A 23,557-nucleotide genomic window follows, 5' to 3' on the forward strand; every position below is an offset into this window, starting at 1 on the left:
CCTTCAGCATCTCACCTGGACAGACTACCACCTGGAGTCCCCCTGACGCACCTTCACACCTCACCTGGACAGAGACTACCACCTGGGGTCTCCCCGATGCACCTTCACACCTCACCTGGACAGAGACTACCGCCCGGGGTCCCCCTGACGCACCTTCACACCTCACCTGGACATAGACTATCACCCGGGGTCCCCCCAATGCACCTTCACACCTCACCTGGACAGAGACTACGGCCCGGGGTTCCCCCCCCCGACACACCTTCACACCTCACCTGGACAGAGATACCGCCTGGGGTCCCCCCAACACACCTTCAGCACTTCACCTGGACAGAGACTACCACCTGGGGTCCCCCCACCGGGATCCCGCCCCCCACCCGGCCTCTGACGCTCAGTATCTGAAGCGCTCGATCCCGATCCGTTGTAAATGCCCTTCTCCAGGGGCCAGGTAACATTTATTTGAAGGGCCTGATGAAAGAGTCCTCTCTAGGGGAGGCCCCAGGGCCAAGTACCCTCGTGATCTGCCCTCGCCGGGGGCTGTTAGCATCACACTCTCATACGCCACCTTCACTGGCAACATGAAAGTTCTCGGACCAGAGGATCCGCTCAGCTCCGCAGGCCTCGGCCCGTATGGACAGGGACAGAATCCCGTGGGGCAGAGCAGTGGCCTCTCTGTCCAGGGCTCATCTGGGACTCTGCCCTCCCATCGGATGCAGGAGGAAGTCAGCCAACGCTACCATTTTCTCTGATGCCAACCAAGCAGGAAAATAGCACCTTGCCAGTTTTTTTTTTTTCTATTGCCCAAATCAAGGAGGAAAAATAAAGCAAAACTCTACCTTTTATTCCCAAGGAAATGTGAGTAAAATTAAAAAGTGCTTCCTTTCCTATTCAGTGGTTTCTATGTTTATTCGGAAATATTACCTACTTAACAAAAGCAAATATGCTCCTCAGCGGTGTGCTAGGCATTGTCTGTATACATCAGCCCATTTACACCTGACCAGGTAACACCTATTCTCAATCCTTTATCCAAAGTCCTTGCATATATGATTTACTATGACACATCCATAATAAACCCACCAACCAAGGCCTAGGACAGCACCACACAATCAAACACTAAATTTCTGTAGCAAAACACACAACTAGTCCTTGTCTTGCAGGATGAGACTGATGACCACTCAGCTCAGCTTCTGCAACCCAATGAGCTATAAATAAAATTTCCATCTCAAAATAAAATGTCGAGATTCAGTTCGGAATTTAGAAATGAACATAAGGGATTGTGAACCTTTACTACTACTCTCATTTAGCAGCTGAGGGAACGGAGATACCAAAGTGTCCAGTCACCTGCCCGTGATCCCTGGAAGTAATGGGGCAGGGATTCAGACAACACTTTTGGGATTCAGAGCTTCCTATCTTAACTGCAATCCAGCGCTATCTTTAATTGGGAATATTAGCTTCCAAGTACTAATTTACTTGGAAATAATCACAGCATCTAAGGGGTGGGCTGCAAGGATGTCTAATCTTAACTTCTCATTTAATTAACTAACATATTGAGGTGCACAGTGCAGAAATACTTAACATTTATCCATTCAAATACTTAGCTGTCTTCTTTTAAGTTCATTTAAAATCTGCTACAGAGAGAGTAATTCACGGGATAGAAATAGGGTGGGGAGTCCATATTCTGAGGAGCCTCTGCAGTAACTAAGACATAGGAAGCCCATGTGCATGAGTGTGTGAGTATGCATGCACACATGTACGCAGGTATGGGTGCTCTGCTGGGTGGCCTTAAGAGTATCCTTCAGAGGACCTCAAGATTACTGGGGGCATCTGCATAGTTAAAACCATTTTCATGATAATACTAAGGCATTAGGTGTTCCCGCTCTCCTTGTCTCAGGAGTATACAATGCAGTTTTTCAGAGGCTATATAATGTGTGATCTTCAGACATTAAAAAAAATTCTAAAAAGGTAAACAAAGTCATTCTCGCGAATGTTTTCCTCTGAAAAATATTCATATTTCCATATTCATTCATTGCTCATAAAAGTGTTATCTCTGGTTAATATGTAATGAGAACTTTAGGATATTAGTAAATATTGGTAATATTTCTGTTTTAATTTCCGATAGAATAAATATTATTAGACACGCAAAAGCTCTTTGGGTCCACAGTGATTTTTGAATGAGAAGGAGCTCCAAGGCCAAACACCAGGACCAGTTTCTTTAGCGCTCCCCCCACCCCCCCGGAAGGAAGTGGTGGGATACGGCTTGCAGTCCCCAGTCTCCTCAGTTGTAGTGTTTTCCTGCCTCTGTTTCTCTCGAGGCCACTTGGATATAAGATTTAACTTGCTTCCACCTGTATGTGAATGCCAGCAGGTAAAAGATCCAACTGACAATTTCCCTGGGCCCTTGGAGCACCTATGGCCAGGGAAAGGAGAGAGTGCCACCAAGCTCCACATTTCAAATCAAGTCACTGAGCTCTTGCAAAACAACAACAACAAAAAAACTGGCTCAAAAAGCAAAAAGCCATCAGAGGAAATTTAAAGAGTCATCCTCCTAGGCTCTTACCCCAGACTTCCTGAATTTAAATTTCTGGGGCAAATGTGCTAGAAATCTGTATTTTCAAAGGGTTCCCCTAAGCGGCCTGATGGTAGGCTAGACTTCAGAACCATCCCTGGAGTGGAAGCTGGAACTTCTAATTGACCAAAACGGGTCAATCAATACATGAGACAACTGAGGTTTACGAGAAGTAAAATAAGTCTAAAAATCACTATCTGTGTATGGTCAACCTTTCATGCTTAAATCTGGTAAATAAAGAGGAAAGATTTTTCTGCACTTTATCAGTAGGAGAGATGATCACGGTTTTGTTCACCTCTGTGCCTCTGCAAATGTTAATCTCTCCTCCTAGAAACCCTTCTTTCCCAACTTCATCCTACCCCACAAGCTCCTAAAAATCTGCTTGTCCTTCAAAGGTCAGCTCAAGTGCTTACCTACTCCCTTCAGAACTGGAAGAGCACATCGCTGCTCTTGTATCCTGTAGAGACACCTTTGTTATTATTAAATACGGTGTACAACTGCTTCTCTCCCTAATACTCTGGATCTCGCTCCTCTTGGGGTCAGGAGCTGTGCTGTGCCCCTGCTGCAACCACAATGCAACGCACAGAGCTCAACAGTGTCCGTCAGGTACAGCCAACTAGCCAACAGGGCGTAGTTACTCTCCACTAAGAACGTTCTCTGCTGAACTCAAAACAATCATTTAAAAATTGATTATGATGGATTTTCAACGATCCCTAAGTCCCTATTTTGACAACATGTGCTTATTCAAGAATATTCAATGTTCCTGTTCAAGCATGACAAGTCATTTCTAGTTAAATACATGTCATTGAATCATTTCTCAGAAAAGCTGGGCCCTTCTTTGCAACAGCAGTGGACACTGACGGCCCTGCGCAGCCGTAGGGCTGCTGAGCTGGTGGTGGGCCTTCACATTGCCTCAAACCTTGTTTACACCTCCTGCCTTCCGAACTGGGTTTTCCTTTACTTATGGATCATGTGTGGGACTTTTGTCCCTTCACTGCTATGACATTCGACAAACAAGTCATTTGACAGTAGTTAACCAAATCCAGGCATATCTGGGGGTTCTAGGAACACCAAAGTGAGCAAAGCACAGTTCCTGACTCCTGAGAGCTGTGTCCTAAAACCTGTGATCACACTATTGGTGAGCAAAAGACACGGCAAAGCACCAAGGTAACATTTATTTGAAACCTGCACTGCCCACGGACAGCATGCAGACAGTTAGGGGTTCCTGTGATGGATGGAGTACAACCCTTTATCAGTACCAGCTCCAGCACAAGGACTGCCGGGGCCCCTCATCTGAGTGCCTGGACAGAAGTACGCACACTTAGGTGGCACACTCAGAAAGGACCAGCAGCAAGAGATTTCAGAGTATTTGGCATGAATTTGTTTGCAGTTTAATTAGTAAGTTGCACACAGCCATTTAAAAAAAAATCTGTACATAGCTTTTTAGAGGAAAAAAAATCAAATCTATCTTTCCTCTTACCAGACATCTCCCACAAATGTCTTCCTTATCCCTCCATCTATACATTACATCTCCTTTCCATTCAAAAAGGAAAATAAAAATTAAAACATCCAAATTCCTGCAGAGGATGGTGATAATGGCTCAGTAAATTAATTTAAAAAGCTGACTTTTTACAGTATTCTGTTAGCATGTTTTCCAGGTCACCCAATTAGGACACCCTGAATTTAAGATGAAAAGAAAGGACACAGCAGGATAATGGAAACTTTGTTTTCCTAAAAGCTAAAAGCAGTTTTAAAGAAAAGATCACGGCCCATTAAAAACTTTAGTGAAGAGTTAATTTAATCATCACAATTCAAAAACTTTAAAGGATTTTTTCAAGATAAGAACTGTAATTTAGGTTAAAACTAGAAAGGCCAAATATACTTTTCCAGCAAGGGTGCCTAGTGTTTCCTTCCAGATGCTCTTTCATCAGAGACAAGTAAGCAAATGACTTAAGTAAGCAAATGACAACACAGGCATGGATATTAAGCTGACACCACATTTAATTTGTAAGCATGGACCTTTGAACACTTTCTTCCTCTTTTCACAGAAATGCTCTGTTTTCTGATGATGCTTTTTGAAAAAGCAGCAATTTCCGTTCTAAGTTACTTTGACTCATAGGTTCTACTCTCATAGAAGGGACCAACCTGCCTACACGCATGTTAACAATCAAGTGCCACATGTTCCAGCTGTTGCTGCCAACGAGGACAAAGAGCACTTGAAAAAAGAATCCTACTGCCTTTCCAGGTCCACTGCATTCAGTCTCCTCCAACAAGGCTTCCTGAGCTTCTCCTACTCTTCCTGACCTCTGCTGCTACAGGTTGAATTATGTTGTCCCAAAAAGCTTTGTTGGCATCCCAACCCCCAGTACCTCCAAATTGATCTTATTTGGAGATAGAGTCCTTACAGAAGTAATCAAATTAAAATGAAGTCATCAAGATAGGACCTGATCCAATGTGACTGGTGTCCTTGAAAACTGGGCCCAAGCACACATAACCTCATGAGAGGATGAAGGTAGAGATCATGTTTGTTTCTATGAGCTGAAGAATGGAAAGACCACCAGCAAACCTCTAGAAGCTAGGGGGAGTGGCCTGGAGCGGATCTCTCCCTCCTGGCTCCTGGAAGGAACCAACTCTGCTGCTGACGCCTTGATCTTGGATTCCCAGCCTCCAGAACTGTGAGGTAACACGTTTCTGTTGGTTAAGCACCCCAGGGTGCGGGTGCTTTGCAACAACAGGAGCCCTCGCAGACTCACTCAGCTTCTCTAGTACTTATCCTGCTTCCCAAGTGCCATGCCACTGTTCCATGCTTTCCTAGGATTCTAAGCTGTCTAGGGGCAGGGAGCATGCTTGGCACTTCATTAGGGTGCTCATGACCTCTGGCCCAGTGCCGGGCTCTACTGTACACGACAAACAAGCACTAGCTGAACTGACTGGTGAATGCCACCAGATAGCAGCTGGGCAAGTCACAGGGAGGGTGGTGGCTGCGTCAACCACTACCACTTCTCCCCTGAGACTGCATGTGAGTCAGAGCTCTGAATGAGTCAGAGCTGACTTCTCACTGACAGCCAGCTCACTGCTTGGTCTCCAGCAAAGAAACAATATCAAATTTTAAGAAATTATAAGAATGACAATTTTTTCTTAATATTGCTGAGGTTTGCTGCTGCTATTGCTGTTCTGAAGATAAGCAATTAGAGATAACTTTATTCTTGTGCTCCTATTTTCTTTTATTGTAAGAAAAGAAAAAAAAGGAATAGAATATATATTAAAATATCCCAGCAGCATTATTTGTGAAATTGGAAACAATATCAATGTTCAGCAGTAGGTGGGTGTTAAGCAAGTAAGAGCAGAGGAAAACAGCTGACTTCACAGCTATATAAAATTACAAACATGTAGATTATGTTAATAAGCTTAAAAAAGTATATATAAGTACGCTGAATAAACGTATGCTGAAAAAAGAACTAATCACAATAATGTAAAATTCCAAGATCATTGACTATGTCTTTAACTTCTAATTCTGAATTCTGTTCCTCTAAGTGATATTTTAAATTTCCTAGCCTATCCTAAGACTATGATATACACAATATTTCTGCCTTTGTACAGGCTGTTTAGATTAAAACACAGTGTCTAGATATAAAAATAAGTCATTATGCTTCCAAAACAGCTTTTAAAAAAGACTTCAGCTGAAAAGAAAATCAAAAAGGCTTGAGAAAGCCTACTGTGGATTTTACTATCCATTAAGACTTGTAATGAAATTTTTTGTTTCTCTGAAATTACTTTACTATGAACACAGTGGGAAAAAATCATGGGCCATGTTTTGACTAATCTGCTCAATCCCTAGGATGTGTTTTAAGCTAGTGAGTAAAATATAACCTACTACGTTAAAAACTTGAAAACTGTCGTAGAGGTCAAAATTGAATACATTTGACATAAATTCTTTACACATAATTAATTTATTAAATATTCATGAAACTAATTAGGTGAATAGAAAGATATAAAATTCTCTTACATTAGATATGCTTTCATTCTAGTGGAACATGGGGAAAGAGTCTCTTATTCTTAACTGTGCAAAAGCTAATCTGCTTCAAATTATAATAAAGAAATTTAAAGACAATTTCCACCCCAGCCCTATAAATTTGTGATAGTTTCAAAAAAACTGTTGTTTTTTTTTCAAAATCTTACCCAAAATAACCATTTCATTTCAGGCACTTGATATCAATATCCATCTGTGTTTATATAGCACAATTCTCTAAGCATAAAAAAATTTTATGCATTTAATATTTTATGGTATTTCCTATATGTCATATTATAAACCAACTAAAATAGTATTTAATAATAGGTGGATGAAAGGCCAAAGAGAAAGACAAAGATGCTTAACTGCAGGCATTGAGTCCTGTTTTTGGTTGAAATTATGAACTGTTTTATAAGGACATGTGACCACAAATTAAAGTCAACATTTTTGAAAAGTAAATTCACAGTCTGCGGATGGCAGTTATGCATCTGTGTGGTTGAATAGAAATAAATTTAAAAATACAGATTATAAGATTTTATTATTTGTGAGCCAATTATATGTACATGTTTCATGTTTATTTACACATAGGAATCAAAGATTAAAAAGCAGCTTAAAACGTGCGATACAATATTGTTATATATTAAAAGGAACCGAAGCAGTTCTACATTTAAAATTTGCTTTACTGGCACACAAGGTACTATGCAGTCATTTCCTTATTAGCAATGACTAACCAAAGAAGTTACAATTCTTAAATAAATGAGTTCCTTACAACTATTAATCAAGTGTTCATTAATGAATTTGCATGGATCTCTGAAAAGGTATATTATTGTTATTTCCCAGTTCTTCACATGAGCCTCTGCTGCTCACGTGAGCATTATAGCATAAGAAGTCTTTGTTTTAAATTAGAAAGGAGAAAAGGTTAATTAAAACTTTGCCATGTCAACATCGAATATCCCAAACACTCAACATGACATCATCTGCAGATACGTTATCATTCATTTCTTGGTTTTCTGTCAAAATATCTCCGGAATGTTTTCTTCTATAAAGAAACAAAAGAACAGGACTACTTTAAGCTTTTTTACTAGCTGACAGAGTAACCTATGGGGTGGAAAGTGAATCTCTAAATTGGCTAATGTGACCTAGTAGATGCCTAATGTGACTGTGGAATACCGGATGAAGTGGGAGAAAGAATCTAAACTCAACCCTAGTAGCTGAATGTTTTAAATATAAGAGTCAATGGGGTGCCTTTCTCAGTCAGTTAAGCAACCGACTCTTGATTTCTGCTGAGATCATGATCTCAGAGTTGTGAAATCGAGCCCATGTCAGGCTCCACACTGGGCATGGAGCCTGCTTAAGATCCTCTCTCCCCCCCTTCCCCTCCACCTGTGTGTATGTGTGTGTCTCTCTCTTTCTCCAAATAAAATATAAAATAAATAAAATAAATAAAATAAAATAAATAAAATAAAATAACATTATAAATTAAATTAAATTACATTACATTAAATTAAATTAAATTTAAAAAGAGTCAAATGGTAGCCTTCATATATAAAATACAACTTAGGGAGACATAGATAGACAAATAGGGAAAGAAGGGAAAGATCTTCCTTAAATAGAATACCAACTGTTAAAAAAATACTGGAGCTAGTTAATCATTATTTCTCCACCAGCATAGCAAAATTGAATTGGAGCAAGATTAATTTAACAAAGGCTAACACTAGCGAGTACAGGCCCATGAGTAAAAGAACACTTAGATTGTATCAAGCTATCCCCATAAATTATTTATTAGCTACAAAAGAAAAATCAATACGCTCACGGTGGAGATATCTACCATAACACCTCAAGAAAAAGACTGATGTAATGACACCAATAATGTATATCCTAATGTGATACCTGAGAAAGATACATCACCTCTGTGATACTCCTGCCGGAAGTGCATGATCTGAATCTAATAATGAGGAAACATCAGACAAATCAAAAACTGAGTTACACTCTAAAAATTCTACAAACCTCAAAATGTCACTGTCATGAAAAAACAAAAACAAAAAAAACAAAGACAAAAAGGGGCTGCAGAATTGTTCCAGATTAAAGCTAAGTAAAAAGACATGAAAGCAAAGTGTGATCCTAGACCAGAAAAAAAAAAAAAAAAAAAAACTGCAAAAAGGAAAATTACTGGTGCAATTGGTACCATTTGCAAAAGATGTATAGATTGCAGTATTGTATTCACATCAGATTAACTGATTTTAATGATTGCACCAAGTTTTTGTAAGAAAGTACCCTTGTTCCTAAAAGACCACAGTGAAGTATTTGGACTAAAGAGGCATGAGTCTGCAACTTACTCATATGTACGTGTGTGTGTGTGTGTGTGTGTGTAGAAAGAATAATAAAGCAAATGTGACAAAATATTTTAGTGAATTTAGAAAGAGAAATTATGATAATTCTTTGTATTATTCTTTAATTCTTCTGTTAGCTTGAGCTACATCTTGCTCTTGGGTGAGACGCTAGGGAGAAGTAGCAGAACCCATCCCAAGGAGACCCTTCTACAACATTTGTAAGTCAGCCAATCCCTGCTAATACACCTCTGATGATGAAGAATGTAGGCTGCCTGTGGATGCTCCTATACTGCCTCTACTTGAGAAAGGATTTTTAAGATAGATTGCAATAAATGTCACAGATATATTTAAAAAGGGGGTGGGGAATGCCTGGGTGGCTCAGCGGTTGAGCGTCTACCTTTGGCTCAGGGTGTATGTGATCCCAGATTCCCATATCGGGCTCCCTGCATGGAGCCTGCTTCTCCCTCTGCCTGTGTCTCTGCCTCTCTTTCTGTGTCTCTCATGAATAAATAAATAAAATCCTAAAAAAAAAAAAAAAAAAAAAAAAGAAAAAAAAAAGAATTGGAGCTAGAAAAACAAGATTCATGATAAAGAAGAATTTCCTTAAAAATGGGGCTCAAACTAGCCAAGGCTTGTAAAATGCCCTAAGGTGTCCTATTCCAGTCCCTGATACGCGATCGTCAGTCTATTTGGCCACTACACTCTTTATCACCTAGCTCTCCTGATCTGATGTCTCCTACTACAGCCTTGGCTCTGTCCTTCTTTCTTTAGTGCAAAAGTGGGAAAACCATTCAATCTTTATAATCCTATCCTAAAAAGAGTCTATACCAGAGTTTCCTAAAGTGCAGTAGTAAGCTAGCTCACGTTAGGTAGGACTCACTCTACACAACTCATGTTGTTCAGTTAACCTTTGGAATAAATATTTATCTTTACAGATATTTCCAATATGTGGCAGGTGATGTGACCATTGATGGTAGTAATACAAATTCCTTTTAGGACATACTTATTTAAGTAAACAGAAAACGAGGCAATTTAAAGAAAAATGCTTAAGTAAATAATACGGCAGTTGCAAAAATAAAGGATGTGTAAACTACTGAGGTTTCAGGAAACACTGATGCTATGCATTTCACATTTTCAAAATCTGACTTCCAAAGCTAAAGAATTACAGGACTATATTAATTACATGAAAATTCTTATGGAAAATAACTGGCTGAAGTCAGAGTTTCTTTTATAGCAGTAAAGATAATATTTAGAAAGCACACTCATGCTTTTTTGAAATTATAGTGAAAACACAAAGATAATCTTGTAAAAGATAAGGTAAATTATCACTTTAACGTTTAGAAGAAAAGCAGTGTCTCAACATAAATATTTTAGGCCATGAAAAAGTCTGGAAAAAAAGTCTGAAGAGGAAAAATGATGTAACTACTTAACCCCAAATATTTATTTATATCTTCCTGTGAAAACAAATATACTACTCTGATACAAGTTCTAGGGAAAATTTGTGATGGCATATTTAAGCTACTTCGATTCTTAACAAATGATCTTATGGGATGAAAAATCCAACCTGTCTTTAAAAAGAACCCCACATGTTTGGTTCCCAAACACCAGGCCTTACCAAAGGCTGCTGCGGCTGCATCGCTTGGAGACCAAGGGTCTGACTCTGGGGCTGCGGGGTCTGCTGGGGCTGGGGGGGCTGCTGCATCTGCAAGGAAAAAAAGGATTAGACACTCAAACAGAGGGGGTAATACAGCTCAGTCTCCTCCCTCCCCCTATATACCTTGCATCTAATTACCTTGATGAACAAAAATGATAAACAGCTACCTCCTGCATCTTTGTCTTGACAAACATTATTCATCTTTCTTTCAAGGTAGGACCTAAATCTCGTCCCCTTGTAGGCTTCTCGGACCACACAACCCCAAGGAGCTCTTCCTTCCATAGTCACAGTGTTCACTGTCCATATTACCCTCTGGTGTCCTGGGACATCTTTTTATACTTAGTGTTTTTAACACCTTTCGTGTTATTTGCTCTTGCATCTAATTTATCCTATCTTTTATACCAGCAGCTTGGAAAAGGACTACGAAGTAATTACCTTTTTAGCCCCTAAGGCATCTGGAAGAACTCCTGAAGATTAATTTTTTTTAAAGAACAATGTAGATTTCTTAAAGAAAGCAAAACAGGGAGAAGAAGAGGAGTAATTCTTGAAGATCAGAATTTTTTTTTTTTTTTTTTTTAAGTAAGACGTGTATGTGAGAAGTTCTGGCAAAAATTACCAGCATAAAAACAAATTATGTCAGTGACCCAGTTGGCTTAAATAAAGAGCCCTTAGTAAACACTTCCAAGTCACAGAAGAAATACAAACTACTCATCCACTATGCGGGACGAAGAGGAGAGGAAAATATTAATAGGTGGTTGGTCTCAGTGACCTTCAACATTTCCTCCACCCACGAACTTCCTCTAGATGATGACAATGCCAGACTTCTTTTTATCTTCTGCATTTCCAACCTGGTTTGCATACTATCCCCCAAATTATTTGTCTTGTTTAGGGCAAGGTAATAAATAGCTATTACCAGATGGTATTTCCCACAGGTGCCAATACTCATGAATATGGAATTCTAGCAAGAGGTCTGGGCAGGGTCCTTCCCAACTGGGCCAATGCAAGTGGGACCAGAACCATAAGGATTGCAATATAAAGCCAATCCTTCATTTGGTTTTCTGTGAATTCTTCTAAGAAAAATCAACCTAACTTCGTAATTATCAATTTGTTCCTTTATGGTTGTAGTCAATCACAAATAAAAGAGTAAGTATAATCCTTTTTTTTTTTTTTTTTAAGGTTTAGATTTTCTTTTTTGTTGTTGTTCTTGTTTTTGGTCTTTCTAATATTTTATCTGAACTCAATTTGCCAACATATAACATCCAGTACTCATCCCATCAAGTGGAGTAAGTATAATCCTTAAGCAAAAGCAAAACCCTTTCCTTTATCTCCAGGGAATTTGTGGTAATGAAAAAAATTACCAGAAGGGCATATTACGCTACTCGGAATTAAAAAAAGAAAAACAAGTACATATTAAAAAACAAACCAAAGGAAAAAAACACTTTCAAAATGTACAGCCTTGAAAAGGCAATAGAAGACAGGAAGTAGTAAATAACTAATGTAATAACTTTCCTCTGTGGTTTGGAAATGAGTAATTTAAAGCAGAGGGAAATATAAATATCAGTCCTATAAAGTTCTGAAACATACCCTCAGAATCTGAGATAAAATTACTTATGAAAATATCATTATAATTATTCTTAATATTACCAAATGAGTGATTTAATTATATTTTCTTATTGAACTCTTACTACACATTTAAGAGGTAGGTGCTATAATTATTTACATTTACTTATGACAAAACTAAGGATGACAGGGGTTCTTACCATGCTGGAGATAACAATTATACTGTGAGACTGAGCATTTGTAGGCCACACTTCCCCTAAACCAATTACTATGTTATCAATTTTGTGATATAACCTTTTTTTTTTTTTTTTTTTTTTTTTTTTACCATATAACAGGTAACAGTTGAGGTGCAACTAATGACATCTTAGAACTAATGACATTTAATCATTACAGAACTTTTTCTTCTGGAGGATTTGTGTTGGCTTATGCCTATCCTGGAGGTACTGTCAACTAGAATTTTGGGGATCACACTGAATTCAGATTTCAAACCCATTTGAACTTGTGGTTCAAATAATGAGACAAGATATGGGATCCCTGGGTGGCGCAGCGGTTTGGCGCCTGCCTTTGGCCCAGGGCGCGATCCTGGAGACCCGGGATCGAATCCCACATCAGGCTCCCGGTGCATGGAGCCTGCTTCTCCCTCTGCCTCTCTCTCTTTCTCTCTCTGTGACTATCATAAATAAATAAAAATTAAAAAAAAAAAATTAAAAAAAAAAAAAAGATATTTTTTCTTCCCTCCAACCAGGGTCAAGGTTGAGACATGCAACCTTGCAAGGTTTACTGCCCCTTTATGCAGGACAGGTTTATTGAACTCATTCCAAGGGTATGTTGGGTACCCTAGTTCTACTAGACTCCCCATTTTGGGTGGTGGTTTCTTTCTTTCTTAGTAACACATAAAATGACAGCGCATCTCAAGGTGAATTGCTGAGAAGAATCCACCATACAGACTTATCAGACAATATCCAAACAAATAACATAGGACAAACTTGCTAATAATGAACTTTACAAATGCCAACAGGTAAACATAAATAGCCTATATTCCCTAAGTGAGTAAGTTAGAAGTAGAAATGTGTCCAGAGGAGGAATCCTTTGTCTAAGGTACTTAAATATTTACATCAAATAAATGGAGACACTATGAGATATCCCACCCATCTCACTCCAACTTCACAGCTTAAATGGGACCAGAAGTGTCAGAGATACTGTTTTGGGTTGTAGACAGAGCTCTCTGGGAATCTGACACAAGCTGTGGACAGCTCAATCTTGCTTCTGTTTGTTTTCAAACACATGTAAAAATTTTGCATTCAAATTGCATGGCCTGTAGTTAAAGAGTGAGTGGGTGAGGTGACGTTTACACTATTAAGATAAAGGCAGCCAGTTACCCTCTCTCGAACCTCTGTCAAAGGGGAAAGATATTCTGCATAATGCACCCTCCTGCCCATGACCTGGGAAAAGCACCGAGAAAGACGACTCTGGCCAAGTCAGAACTAAATTTCACCAGCTGAACTCCTAGTGTCACCCATGCTGGGGGTTCCTGAGAACTTGGTAATGAAAGCCTGAGTGCTTCTTATTTCTTAGGACTGCTGAGACCCCCCTCCTGCGCTGCCCTCACCCCCAGCCACAGACCTGGAGGAGCCTCTGCTGCTGTCGAACCTGCGGCTGCCTGGGTCTCATCGGGTCCTGAGGCAGGGGCACTGACGGAAGGCTGGGATGCGTGGAAGTCAGCACCGCATCGATTCCTCCACCTACCAGAGGGCTCTGCTGAAGGGACTGATGATTCAGTCTGGTAAAAAAAAAAAAAAAAAAAATAACAACTTGGTTTCACACCCAGGCAAGCTGGCATATTTTTAATCAGTGCCACAGGCACATTATGTCCATACATACACACACACACACACACACACACACACACACACAAACCAAAACCGTGTTCAGTTTTCAGCTGTACAAAATTCACATGCAATAGAGACCAGTGATTAAAGATAATCTAGGTTCCCAGGGAGAGATGGAATCACTGGACAAAGGACAGCAAGCGTGCTCAATACAAGGTAAAAATTGCAATCATGTTTAAATTACTTTTAAAAAATATTTTAGTAGTTTTTAAACAATAAGTGACACTACTTGAGCATTTATTCTGGAGAAGGCACAGTTTTAATAAGAGCCTGAAAAGTATTATTTCATTTACTCCCCATGGGAATCCTCTGAGGTCGGCAGTTTTATTATCCCCATTTTATTTATTTAAGACTTTTAATTGAAAGATAGTCAACATTTATATTTTGGACAGTGATTTAGAAATGAGAAACAGCTCAATTTTTTTTTTCAAACACATATAAGAAATTCTGCATTCACATTGCATGGCCTGCAGTTAAACATGAGTGGGTGAGATTCAGCAATCCATTATGAAATGCTCACCATGGAAGGGGAGCTACCACGTATACCCTGCAAGGTTATCCCAATAGTCCTGACTATACCCCCTATGCTACACATTTTCATCCCTCTAACTTGTTTTCTTAGAGTCCACATCTTAAGTGGAATCTTATGGTATCTTTCTCTGACTGCCTTACTTCAATTAGCGTTATACTTTCTAGTTCTGTCCGCATGGTCATGAATGGTGAGAAATCATTCTTTTTATGGCTGAGTAATACCCATTCTATATATTAAGGGCATCTTCTTTTTTTATCATCCATTCATCTTTTGATGGACACTTGGGCTGCTACCATAGCTTGGCTATTGTAAATAATGCTGCAATAGACATAGGGGTGACTTTGAATTAGTGTTTCTGTTTTCTTTGGAATACCCAGTAGTGGAAGTGGAATTACTGGATGGTACGGTATTTCTTTCTTTTCTTTTTTTTTTCTTTCTTTTCTTTTCTTTTCTTTTCTTTTCTTTTCTTTTCTTTTCTTTTCTTTTCTTTTCTTTCTTTCCCTTCCTTCCTTCCTTCCTCTCTCTCTCTCTCTCCCTTTCTTTCTTTCTTCTTTCTTTTCTTCTTTCTCTCTCTTTCTCTCTTTCTCTCTTTCTCTCTTTCTCTCTTTCTTTCTTTCTTTCTTTCTTTCTTTCTTTCTTTCTTTCTTTCTTTCTTTCTTTCTTTCTTTCTTTCTTTCTTTCTTTCTTTCGAAGCTCCACACTGTTTTCCATAGCAGCTGCACCAATTTACATCACTACCACCAGGCCACAAGTGTTCCCTTTTTCCCTACCTCCTTGCCAACACTTGTTGTTTCTTGTCTTTTTGATATTAGCCATTCTGGGATAGCTCATTGTGGTTTTGATTTGCATTTTGTTATTCCTATTTTAAAAATGAGAAAACAGAGAGCTAGAAGTGACTTCCCAAAGTTAGCCAGGAAAGAGCACAGGTGGGATTTAATACAACTGTTGAGCTCTGAAGTTCAAGTTCAATATGCTATGCTCCACTTAGAATAATAATACAATGCATGTTTCTCCAAATTTATTTATTTTCCCAAATGTGCTACCATCAACCATCCCAACCTGCCAGGCAGTCAACAACTGACTGCCAACACATGGAAGCTAAGCTGCTGTCTGCTATAGTTAAAAATTTTGCATGAAAGTTAGTTCTTTTAGACCTATGCTATCCAACAGAAGTTTCTACAATGCCTAAAATGTTGTACAGCTGTGCTGTCCATTAAGATAGCTACTGGCCTCCAGGACCAGCTATATCATTTCTGGATCCCAGTATGAAACAAAAATGCAAGGCTCCTTGACCAAAAACTAGTAGGATTTTCAAGGTGGCGACAGCATATCATTAAATTAAGCACACGAGCCTTCTAAACACAGGATACTGTGTGACTGCACGGGTCCCACATCTTCAAAGTGGGCTCTGCTTGGCTGCACATGGTTACTAAACACTCAAAATGTGGCTAGTGTGACTGACAAACGCAATTTTTAATTTAATCTTGATTAATCTCTAATTTAAGTAGACACATGTGCCTGGTGGTAACCATACATCATGTCTATGAGATTCAATTACAGCAAGAACTGAGAAAGAATGTTTGATGATCCTCTTTTGCCAACCATACCTGAAAGCAGAAAAGGTGGAAACTAAAATACAGCAAAACTCTTATGTGCACCACGCACACTGAGTATTAACGATGACAGACTTTATGGCTCCAGTCCAAATATTCTAGTAAGACATTGCTAACAGTAACCAGTAATTTTTTCATATTAAGATATTTTTAGCCAAAAATCTTTTTAAAAGAGCGGAAAACACTGGAGCTAACATACTGCATCTAAAATATTGCACTCATACTATGGCAGATGTGAGTTTAATTACAGGAGCCTTAAATGAAATAAACAAGATAGGACATTGCTTATTTTGATCCCCTATCTGGATGCTACTAAAAATGAGATGACACAATGCAAATTATATGCAAATATGCAAGCTCATAAAAGTGATTATAAAGCACCATGCCCTAGACAATGCAGAACAAAGACAAGGCTTTGAGCGTCTACTATTGCAATCATTATTTCCACATGTATCACCTCTGAGAGCCAGTCAGGGGCTGCAGGTATGGCGATGCCTGCTGCTGAACATAGCCACTGGGCTGCTGCTGCATCTGTCTGAGTCTTTCCATTAGCGCCGGGTTGGAATGTGTGGCTGGATAGGTTCTGGAGTTATAGTTAGGAGACAAGACCACGCCACCAGCCTGCTGCTGTGGGGTCTGCTGCAAAGGCATCTGCGTTCCATACATCGTATAGCCCTGGGGCATGGTCTGCAGGAGGGCACAAGAAGTCAATGTTTCAATTTACCACCAACTTTGCTATCACTAAGCTATATGGGGCAAAAACAAAGCCAGGAGGTGCTCCCTGAAAGTCACGGTTCCCTGAGGTTCTTAAAAGTCAACATAGGAGGAGGACTATTCTGGAGGCAAAAGGCTAGTGGGAAAGCTATCTAGATAAGGATGAACTATCTAGATAAGGATGCATCAGAAATTTCCATTTAAAAAAAAAACATGGGGCACCTGCATGGCACAGTCAATTGAGCACCCAATTCTTTTTTTTTTTTTTTAAGATTTTATTTATTTATTCATGAGGGGGGTGGGTGGGCAGGCAGAGACACAGGCAGAGGAAAAAGCAGGCTCCCTGCAGGGAGCCTGATGTGGGAATCAATCCTAGATCCCAGGATCACCCTGAGCAAAGGTAGGTGCTCAACGGCTGACCCACCCAGGGGTCCCAAGCATTCAACTCTTGATTTCAGCTCAGGTCACCATCTCAGGGTTGTGAGACTGAGCCCTGCAATGGGCTCCCCACTCAGCATGGAGTCTGCTTGGGATTCTCTCTCCCTCTCCCCCCTTTGCCCCTCCCACTCGTTCACTCTCCCTTAATATATTAAAATAAACAAAGAAACAAACAACCATGAATCCTCATTTGGTTAAGGGATCAGTTTTAGAATAAGTTGAGTACTTTGAGGGAAGGAAAGACAGGTTTCTGTATAGAAATAATCAGGCAAGCATCTATACCTCAAGTGCACAGATGACATCGATGTTCAACAGATCCAAAGCACCATTAATGTCATTTCCAAAATTAGAAAGAAAAGCTACCTATGTCCATTGTAAATCAAAATGATGGAGTATACTTTCCGGATATATGACTACACCTACACTTTGGATCTGATGAATTTGTCTGTAGTAACTAACCAGTTATTTAAAAAAGAAAAAAGAAAGAAAAAAATAACTCACACCAACAAAACAAAAAAAGCCCCACCACACCAAAAAATAATACCTTAACTGGAAAGTAAGGGTGTAACTGGGGACTATTTGATACCCTCTAGTCCTGGTTGGACTATAGCCCTTTTCAGCACTCTACCAATACTCTTGATTATTTAATTTTTCTATTCAATATTAATATGACTGCCTATTCCCCCTAAATCCTGACACCTAATGTAAATGAAAAACCTGAAGTTCTGCTGAGTGACTATCTGCAACTTATAGAATGGAATACTGATTTAAATAGAAGAGGCCTGCTCTTCAATCCGCAAAGAACCACATTCTAAGGTGGTTTAATGGCTCTGACTTGGAAGCCAGAGTAACGCATAATAAACTTCCAGCCAGCAGCATGCGTGGATCCAGCTGTGGGGCTCAGTGCCTGTGAGAGCCAGTTGCAGATTGCCTTTTAGCTGTGGGCACGGTGCAAACTGTTAGGCCCTCTAGCACTCTTGCCACCATCTCTGTGCTCCTCGTTATGAGAGGGACAGAGTAAAAGTATAAAGATGCAGAAACAACAAAATCATTAGAAAAAACAGCTCAAGAGTTGCTTTATATTAAGGCAAGTCTATCATTTGCAGAGCGGCTACTATGGGTCTGGCATGATGCATGACGCTGGCTCCACAGGATGTCTTCCGTCCTCACATTGCTCATCTCTATTTTACAAAGAAGGAAACCAAGACACAGAATAACTCACGCAATGTTACACAGCTAGTAAATTCCAGGAATTGAGACATGGTCGGATTCCAAGGCCAATTACCTTCTTTTTCTAGCATGATTCCTCTTCAATCCTATCTTTTAATATGATAAGTTCGATCATGAATTACATTGTTATTCATTATAACAAGTACTCTGGGACTGTGAAGCATTTCAATACCTACCATCATCATCAGTAGAGCGGTTATTTGTATTTTTAATTCAAGAGCTTTCTGAAATGTTTTATGCTCTTTAAATTAGTGAATCTTAAGGCTTGTTCATCATCGGTAATGCTTTTTTTGAGATGTCAATTATAATCTATAAGTAGAAGTACTGAGTATGTTCTAGACCCCATAAGGAGCAAATATCCCATTTAATTAGTTGCCCGCTTTAATTAAGGAACATTAAAAATCCAGCAGCAAAAAAAAAAGGGGGGGGGGGCGGGGGAGGCACCTGGGTGGTTCCGTGGTTGAACTTCTGCCCCTTTGGCTCACATAGTGATCCCAGGGTCCTGGGAATCCAGTTCTACAGGGGGCTCCCTGCAGGGAGCCTGCTTCTCCCTCTGCCTGTGTCTCTGGCTCTCTCTGTGCATCACTCATGAATAAATAATTAACATCTTAAAACAACAACAAAAACCCAGTAGCATCTACAAAGCAAAGCAAATGCAGGTACCTGTGCTTGCTGCAGCCCTGGATACTGGGGGAGCTGAGGGGAGGGCCGAGCTTGTGCAGCAAAGAGAGCAGCCTGGTCCCCTGGTGGCCCCTGGAAAACAAAGCCAAAGTGGACTCTTGATCATAACAGCAAGAACTTGATTTGCACTCCTGGCTAATTACCCGGATGACCCATGACACTAAATCTTATTAGATGATTTACACACCTTGGAGATTCCCAAACTGCATTAAGTATAACTTCTCATCAATTTTCTATGTGTGTAGAGACTATTAACCTTATTTCTCCCAAAGACTATAGATGTTTCCAACAATAACACAGACATAAATACAAACCAAAATAATCAGTGGTCTACTTATGAGAGAGGCTCTGAGATAGCTTTCCCTGCATAGAAATGCCCCTCTAGACTGAAAGGCTCAATAAGTCTCTAAGGGTGAAATCTGAAAGCACAGAGCTGTACCATTCTGTTCCCATAAAAGAAAGAGAATATGTAGTATATACAAATTTCATGACTTTTTAATGAAGTTTCTTCATAGTGACCTAAAATTATCTATTTAATCATGTAGTCAAGAGATGAATTTGGTATCTCCCATGACTAATCTTCAATTAGAATACAATCAATAAAAATTTACATTAATAACAAATATACTTCTAATGAAGTACAAAATAAACCAATTAAAATCTGCTCACCAAGTCTTCGTTTAATGCATGTGTTGCCCTTTGAAAAATACATAAGAGCAGCTGTATGTGTTTTATGTTATGGTGCCAGAAGCTATTTCATGGAAGCTTGTGATAATCATCACAAAAAGAGGTCCAGCTTCCAACCATCCCTGGTCTTTTATAGGACTTAGTAATTATAAAGAATGGGGCTTATTCCAAAATATTTTACTATTGTTTTATAGAATAGATGTCCTCGTTTTTCAAAAGTGTTAAATTATATAAAAGCATTTAATGTGCTTGAAAAGTAGTGTAGACTTTTCTAACAGAGAGAAAACAATTAATTTTAAAGGGTGAACACAACAATTATTAAATATCTATTCTACACCAGAGATTGGGCTTCTTGTTCTTACTCCCATTTTCTCACAAGAACTCTGCAAACAGGGAGGATCAGCCCTACTCATTTTTCTTCAGAGAAAAGCCAGGCTTAACGAGCTTAAGCTGCTTAGCAAGCTCACTGAGCTAGACCTGGCAAAGCCATTATCTGAACTTAGCCAGGGTTTCTTGCCGTTATGACAAGATGTCTCCATATGTAATATTAAAAATGGAAATATTTAAATCCTCGTGTAGTGCTTATCCTTTAGTGGCATACAGCCTCTAAAACTCACTCTAATAAAAAATGGAGAGAGGAATCTCTAGTAAGACTTGTTACTGAAATACCGAGACCAAATGTATACATTATATAGTAAAATCCTTTCTCTGATCTTCATATAAATTCAGTTGAGTGCATTTCTTAAGGTGACTGTCCATCCAAACATGGGCCAAATGCAAGTTTCTGAGAGTGCATATAATAGCTTCAACAAGAATCCAAATTTCCACAATAGGGTATCATAAAGATACTCTCAGCCTTTAGCTGATTAACCTAAGTGCAATTATATCTGTATTTACTTGGGTCTAAGGAAAAGAGCCCCAACTCCTTCCATGAGAACTCACTCCATGGCAGTGTGGCCATCCGGAAACTACAACTATTTCCCCCAGAATATTTGAAAGGCTTTTGATCTTCCAAACACTGCCAAGGAGTCCTTAGGTCAATCACATCTTAAAATGCCACTCCTCAATCAGTGGTCTCTGAAACATAGCGTATCGCTTTTTTGTGGGGACAAATATTTGCATATTATCATTTTTACAGAAAGGAAGAAAAATGATTTATTTATATGTGAGTTAAAATCCTTGAGATCCATAAGCAGTTTACAATTCTCACACTGTGTTTTGTCTTAGAGGGAAACAAGATGTGTATGTGACAGCTGCACATGGGTGCAGAAAGACAGATCTTTTCAAACTCGTCACTCTTCCTTTGCTTACTGAAGCATCCTATGAAAGGAACCATGACTTACACATGGAGAAAACTAGAATACTAATAAGGTAAATATCTGAGTTACGGGGCAACACTCTTATTGCTAAGTAAAAGTTGAGACCATGGACATTTAAGAAATAAGAAATATGAATTTAAAAGTACTCTCCATAAAAAGAAATTTACAAAATTAACATGTAAAGAAAAACTAACTTTCAAAGAAACAGAGAAAGGGTTAAGAAATCTCAAATATGGTTTTTACACTGTAATATTCATGCATTCTCTGTCAATCGTTTTTGTTTAAAGGTAAACTTTTTATTTATAAACATATTATGTTCCCTCCTACCACCAATTTTTCCTGACTTACTACTTAAGTACAGTAGGTAGCAATTCAGATATGCAATATTCTTCCTGGGAAAAATCAAACACTCCAAGCTGGCCAGTAGTCCCCATGTGCTCTAGCTTTATCATCAGGTTTCTTTGAATGAAAAATACCACAGTCTCTCCCACAAAACTCAAATGCTCTACTTTTGCCCCAGAAAAATGCTAGAAACGCATTATACCAACTTGTACAAATAGCTGAATTATTTGAATAAAGAATGAATAAGAAAAGTTCTTTAGGGACATGACTTTATAAATGCTGACCAAGGACCACAATGTGGGATAAGCAAGGATACTAAAGACTAAGATTTAGTAAGTTTCTTAATGATGGCAGTGGTTTTGCTGCATTAAATCTGGAAGAGACTATATAATGTATCATTCAAACTGGGACAGGCCAGGACAAGAGATGCAAAGTGGAACCATCCATACCTGGCAAATCAGGACATATGGTCAACTTGATTACATATAATTCATTTATCTGTAATTTTCTGAAAACTTTCTAAGATTTCATTTATGTGTAAGCAGTTTCGAGCATGGTGTTTGGCACATAGTAAGTACTCAATAAATATTGAGAAAATCTAAGATTCAATTTGGTTTTATATGTTAACCAAGAGTTCCAGAAGTAAATTGGAATTTATACTTCAGCATAGTTTACCAAGTGCTTTCCAATTGCCCCATATTTTTCAGCATACTCTTTTGTTTTGAAAATACAATTTTAATTTTTAGCACCTATCATTCTAACGGTTATTTGTACCTGCATTAACATCTGCAAAGTAGCTGAATTTCCCCCCTTATCCTGCTTAATGGAGACAATCAAAGGTAACATTAACTTCTTATTTTTAATGTGTGCAAAAGGATAATAACTCAGGAGGCTGGTTTTTGACCAAATATTTGTACCTATCCAGCTGCCATTTGAGTTTGAGCACATGCCTAGAAGAGAAAATAAGACGTGTCTGTGCCCCTGCTCAAGGTCCCATGGCTCAGATACCTGACTTACACATGCTAAAGGAATAAGCCACAGTTAACTGGGAAATTTTGGCAACTACATAGACTCTACATTGTTACCGGAGGTAAATTCCTACTTGTGGTCTCTCTAGTTTGTTTCTATGCACTTTGCTTTGGGCTTGACTCTATATAGGAAACATAACTCCACTGCATTTTTTTTTAAAACTTCCACTTTCTAAAAACTTAGGAAACTGCTATTCAATTCGGACCCATTTTTCCTGGCCTTCATAAGAACAATTCTCTCTTACTACTTTATCTGTAATCAGACAAGTGAAGTATCTGAACCCAAAGAGATGGTGATTCAAAGGGCTTTTGCATAATTTGAAATACATGCATCCAGTAAGTTTAAAATTCTTGATAAATCATCCTCAATTTTCATTCCTCTGGGTCTTGTTCTCTTCATTTAGCGATTACTCCCCCTCAGTCAACTGGAAAAAAATGTGAAGATCTCTTTCTACAAGAGAATTAGTTATGCCTCCAACTAGCTGACAGCCTGACAATCAGCATTTCAGGGTCCAGGATTTTCTATTCACTCAGTTCACTAGCAATGAATTTTTGAAATCCCTATTTAGTAACTTTTCAATGGTGTTTTAGTGTCTCAAGCACAGAAGCAAACCATACCCTAAAAAACTGTGGCCAGATTTTGTGACTTTGTTTCTGATAATGCTGATTTAAGGAAAAAAAAATCCCCCAGTAAAAATCAGTGGGTAATGTTATATGAGTCACCTAGCAAAAAGGGTTTTATTTGTGACTATTCATTTGGAAGGTACTGAGTAATGGTGCCCAAGGCTAAAATAACACGTGGTGTGAACCAGAAACTGTTGTCATCACATCATACTGGTATATTTTGATTGCAAGTAATAGACACAGAGAAAATTCTATAAATATAAGAGGTCCAGTTGACCACCTATGCTTGATTCTTTTAAAATGCTTTTATATAAAATGTAACTTGGTTGGGAATCAATTAACAG

General features: G+C 38.9%; 1 protein-coding gene across 7 annotated transcripts in view; it reads right to left on the bottom strand.

The window, feature by feature from the left end:
- MED12L (mediator complex subunit 12L) overlaps window positions 1–23,557 on the bottom strand; it is a 323,065-nt gene that overhangs the window by 7,368 nt on the left and 292,140 nt on the right. For 6 of the 7 annotated variants that reach the window (XR_013360938.1, XM_077864688.1, XM_077864687.1 and 3 more), the window contains 4 exons: window positions 19,196–19,285; window positions 16,608–16,837; window positions 13,740–13,896; window positions 10,518–10,604 (listed from right to left, as the gene is read on the bottom strand). Coding sequence is in view for 6 of the 7 variants with exons in the window: in XM_077864688.1 (XP_077720814.1) it covers window positions 10,518–10,604; window positions 13,740–13,896; window positions 16,608–16,837; window positions 19,196–19,285 (564 nt within the window). In the remaining variant the exon portion in view is untranslated. Of the gene's footprint in view, window positions 1–6,978; window positions 7,612–10,517; window positions 10,605–13,739; window positions 13,897–16,607; window positions 16,838–19,195; window positions 19,286–23,557 lie in introns of those variants that run through there. The other variant, XM_077864690.1, reaches the window with a different exon arrangement.

This window comes from Canis aureus, chromosome 22, assembly GCF_053574225.1.
Source record: "Canis aureus isolate CA01 chromosome 22, VMU_Caureus_v.1.0, whole genome shotgun sequence".
Taxonomy (NCBI): Eukaryota; Metazoa; Chordata; class Mammalia; order Carnivora; family Canidae; genus Canis; species Canis aureus.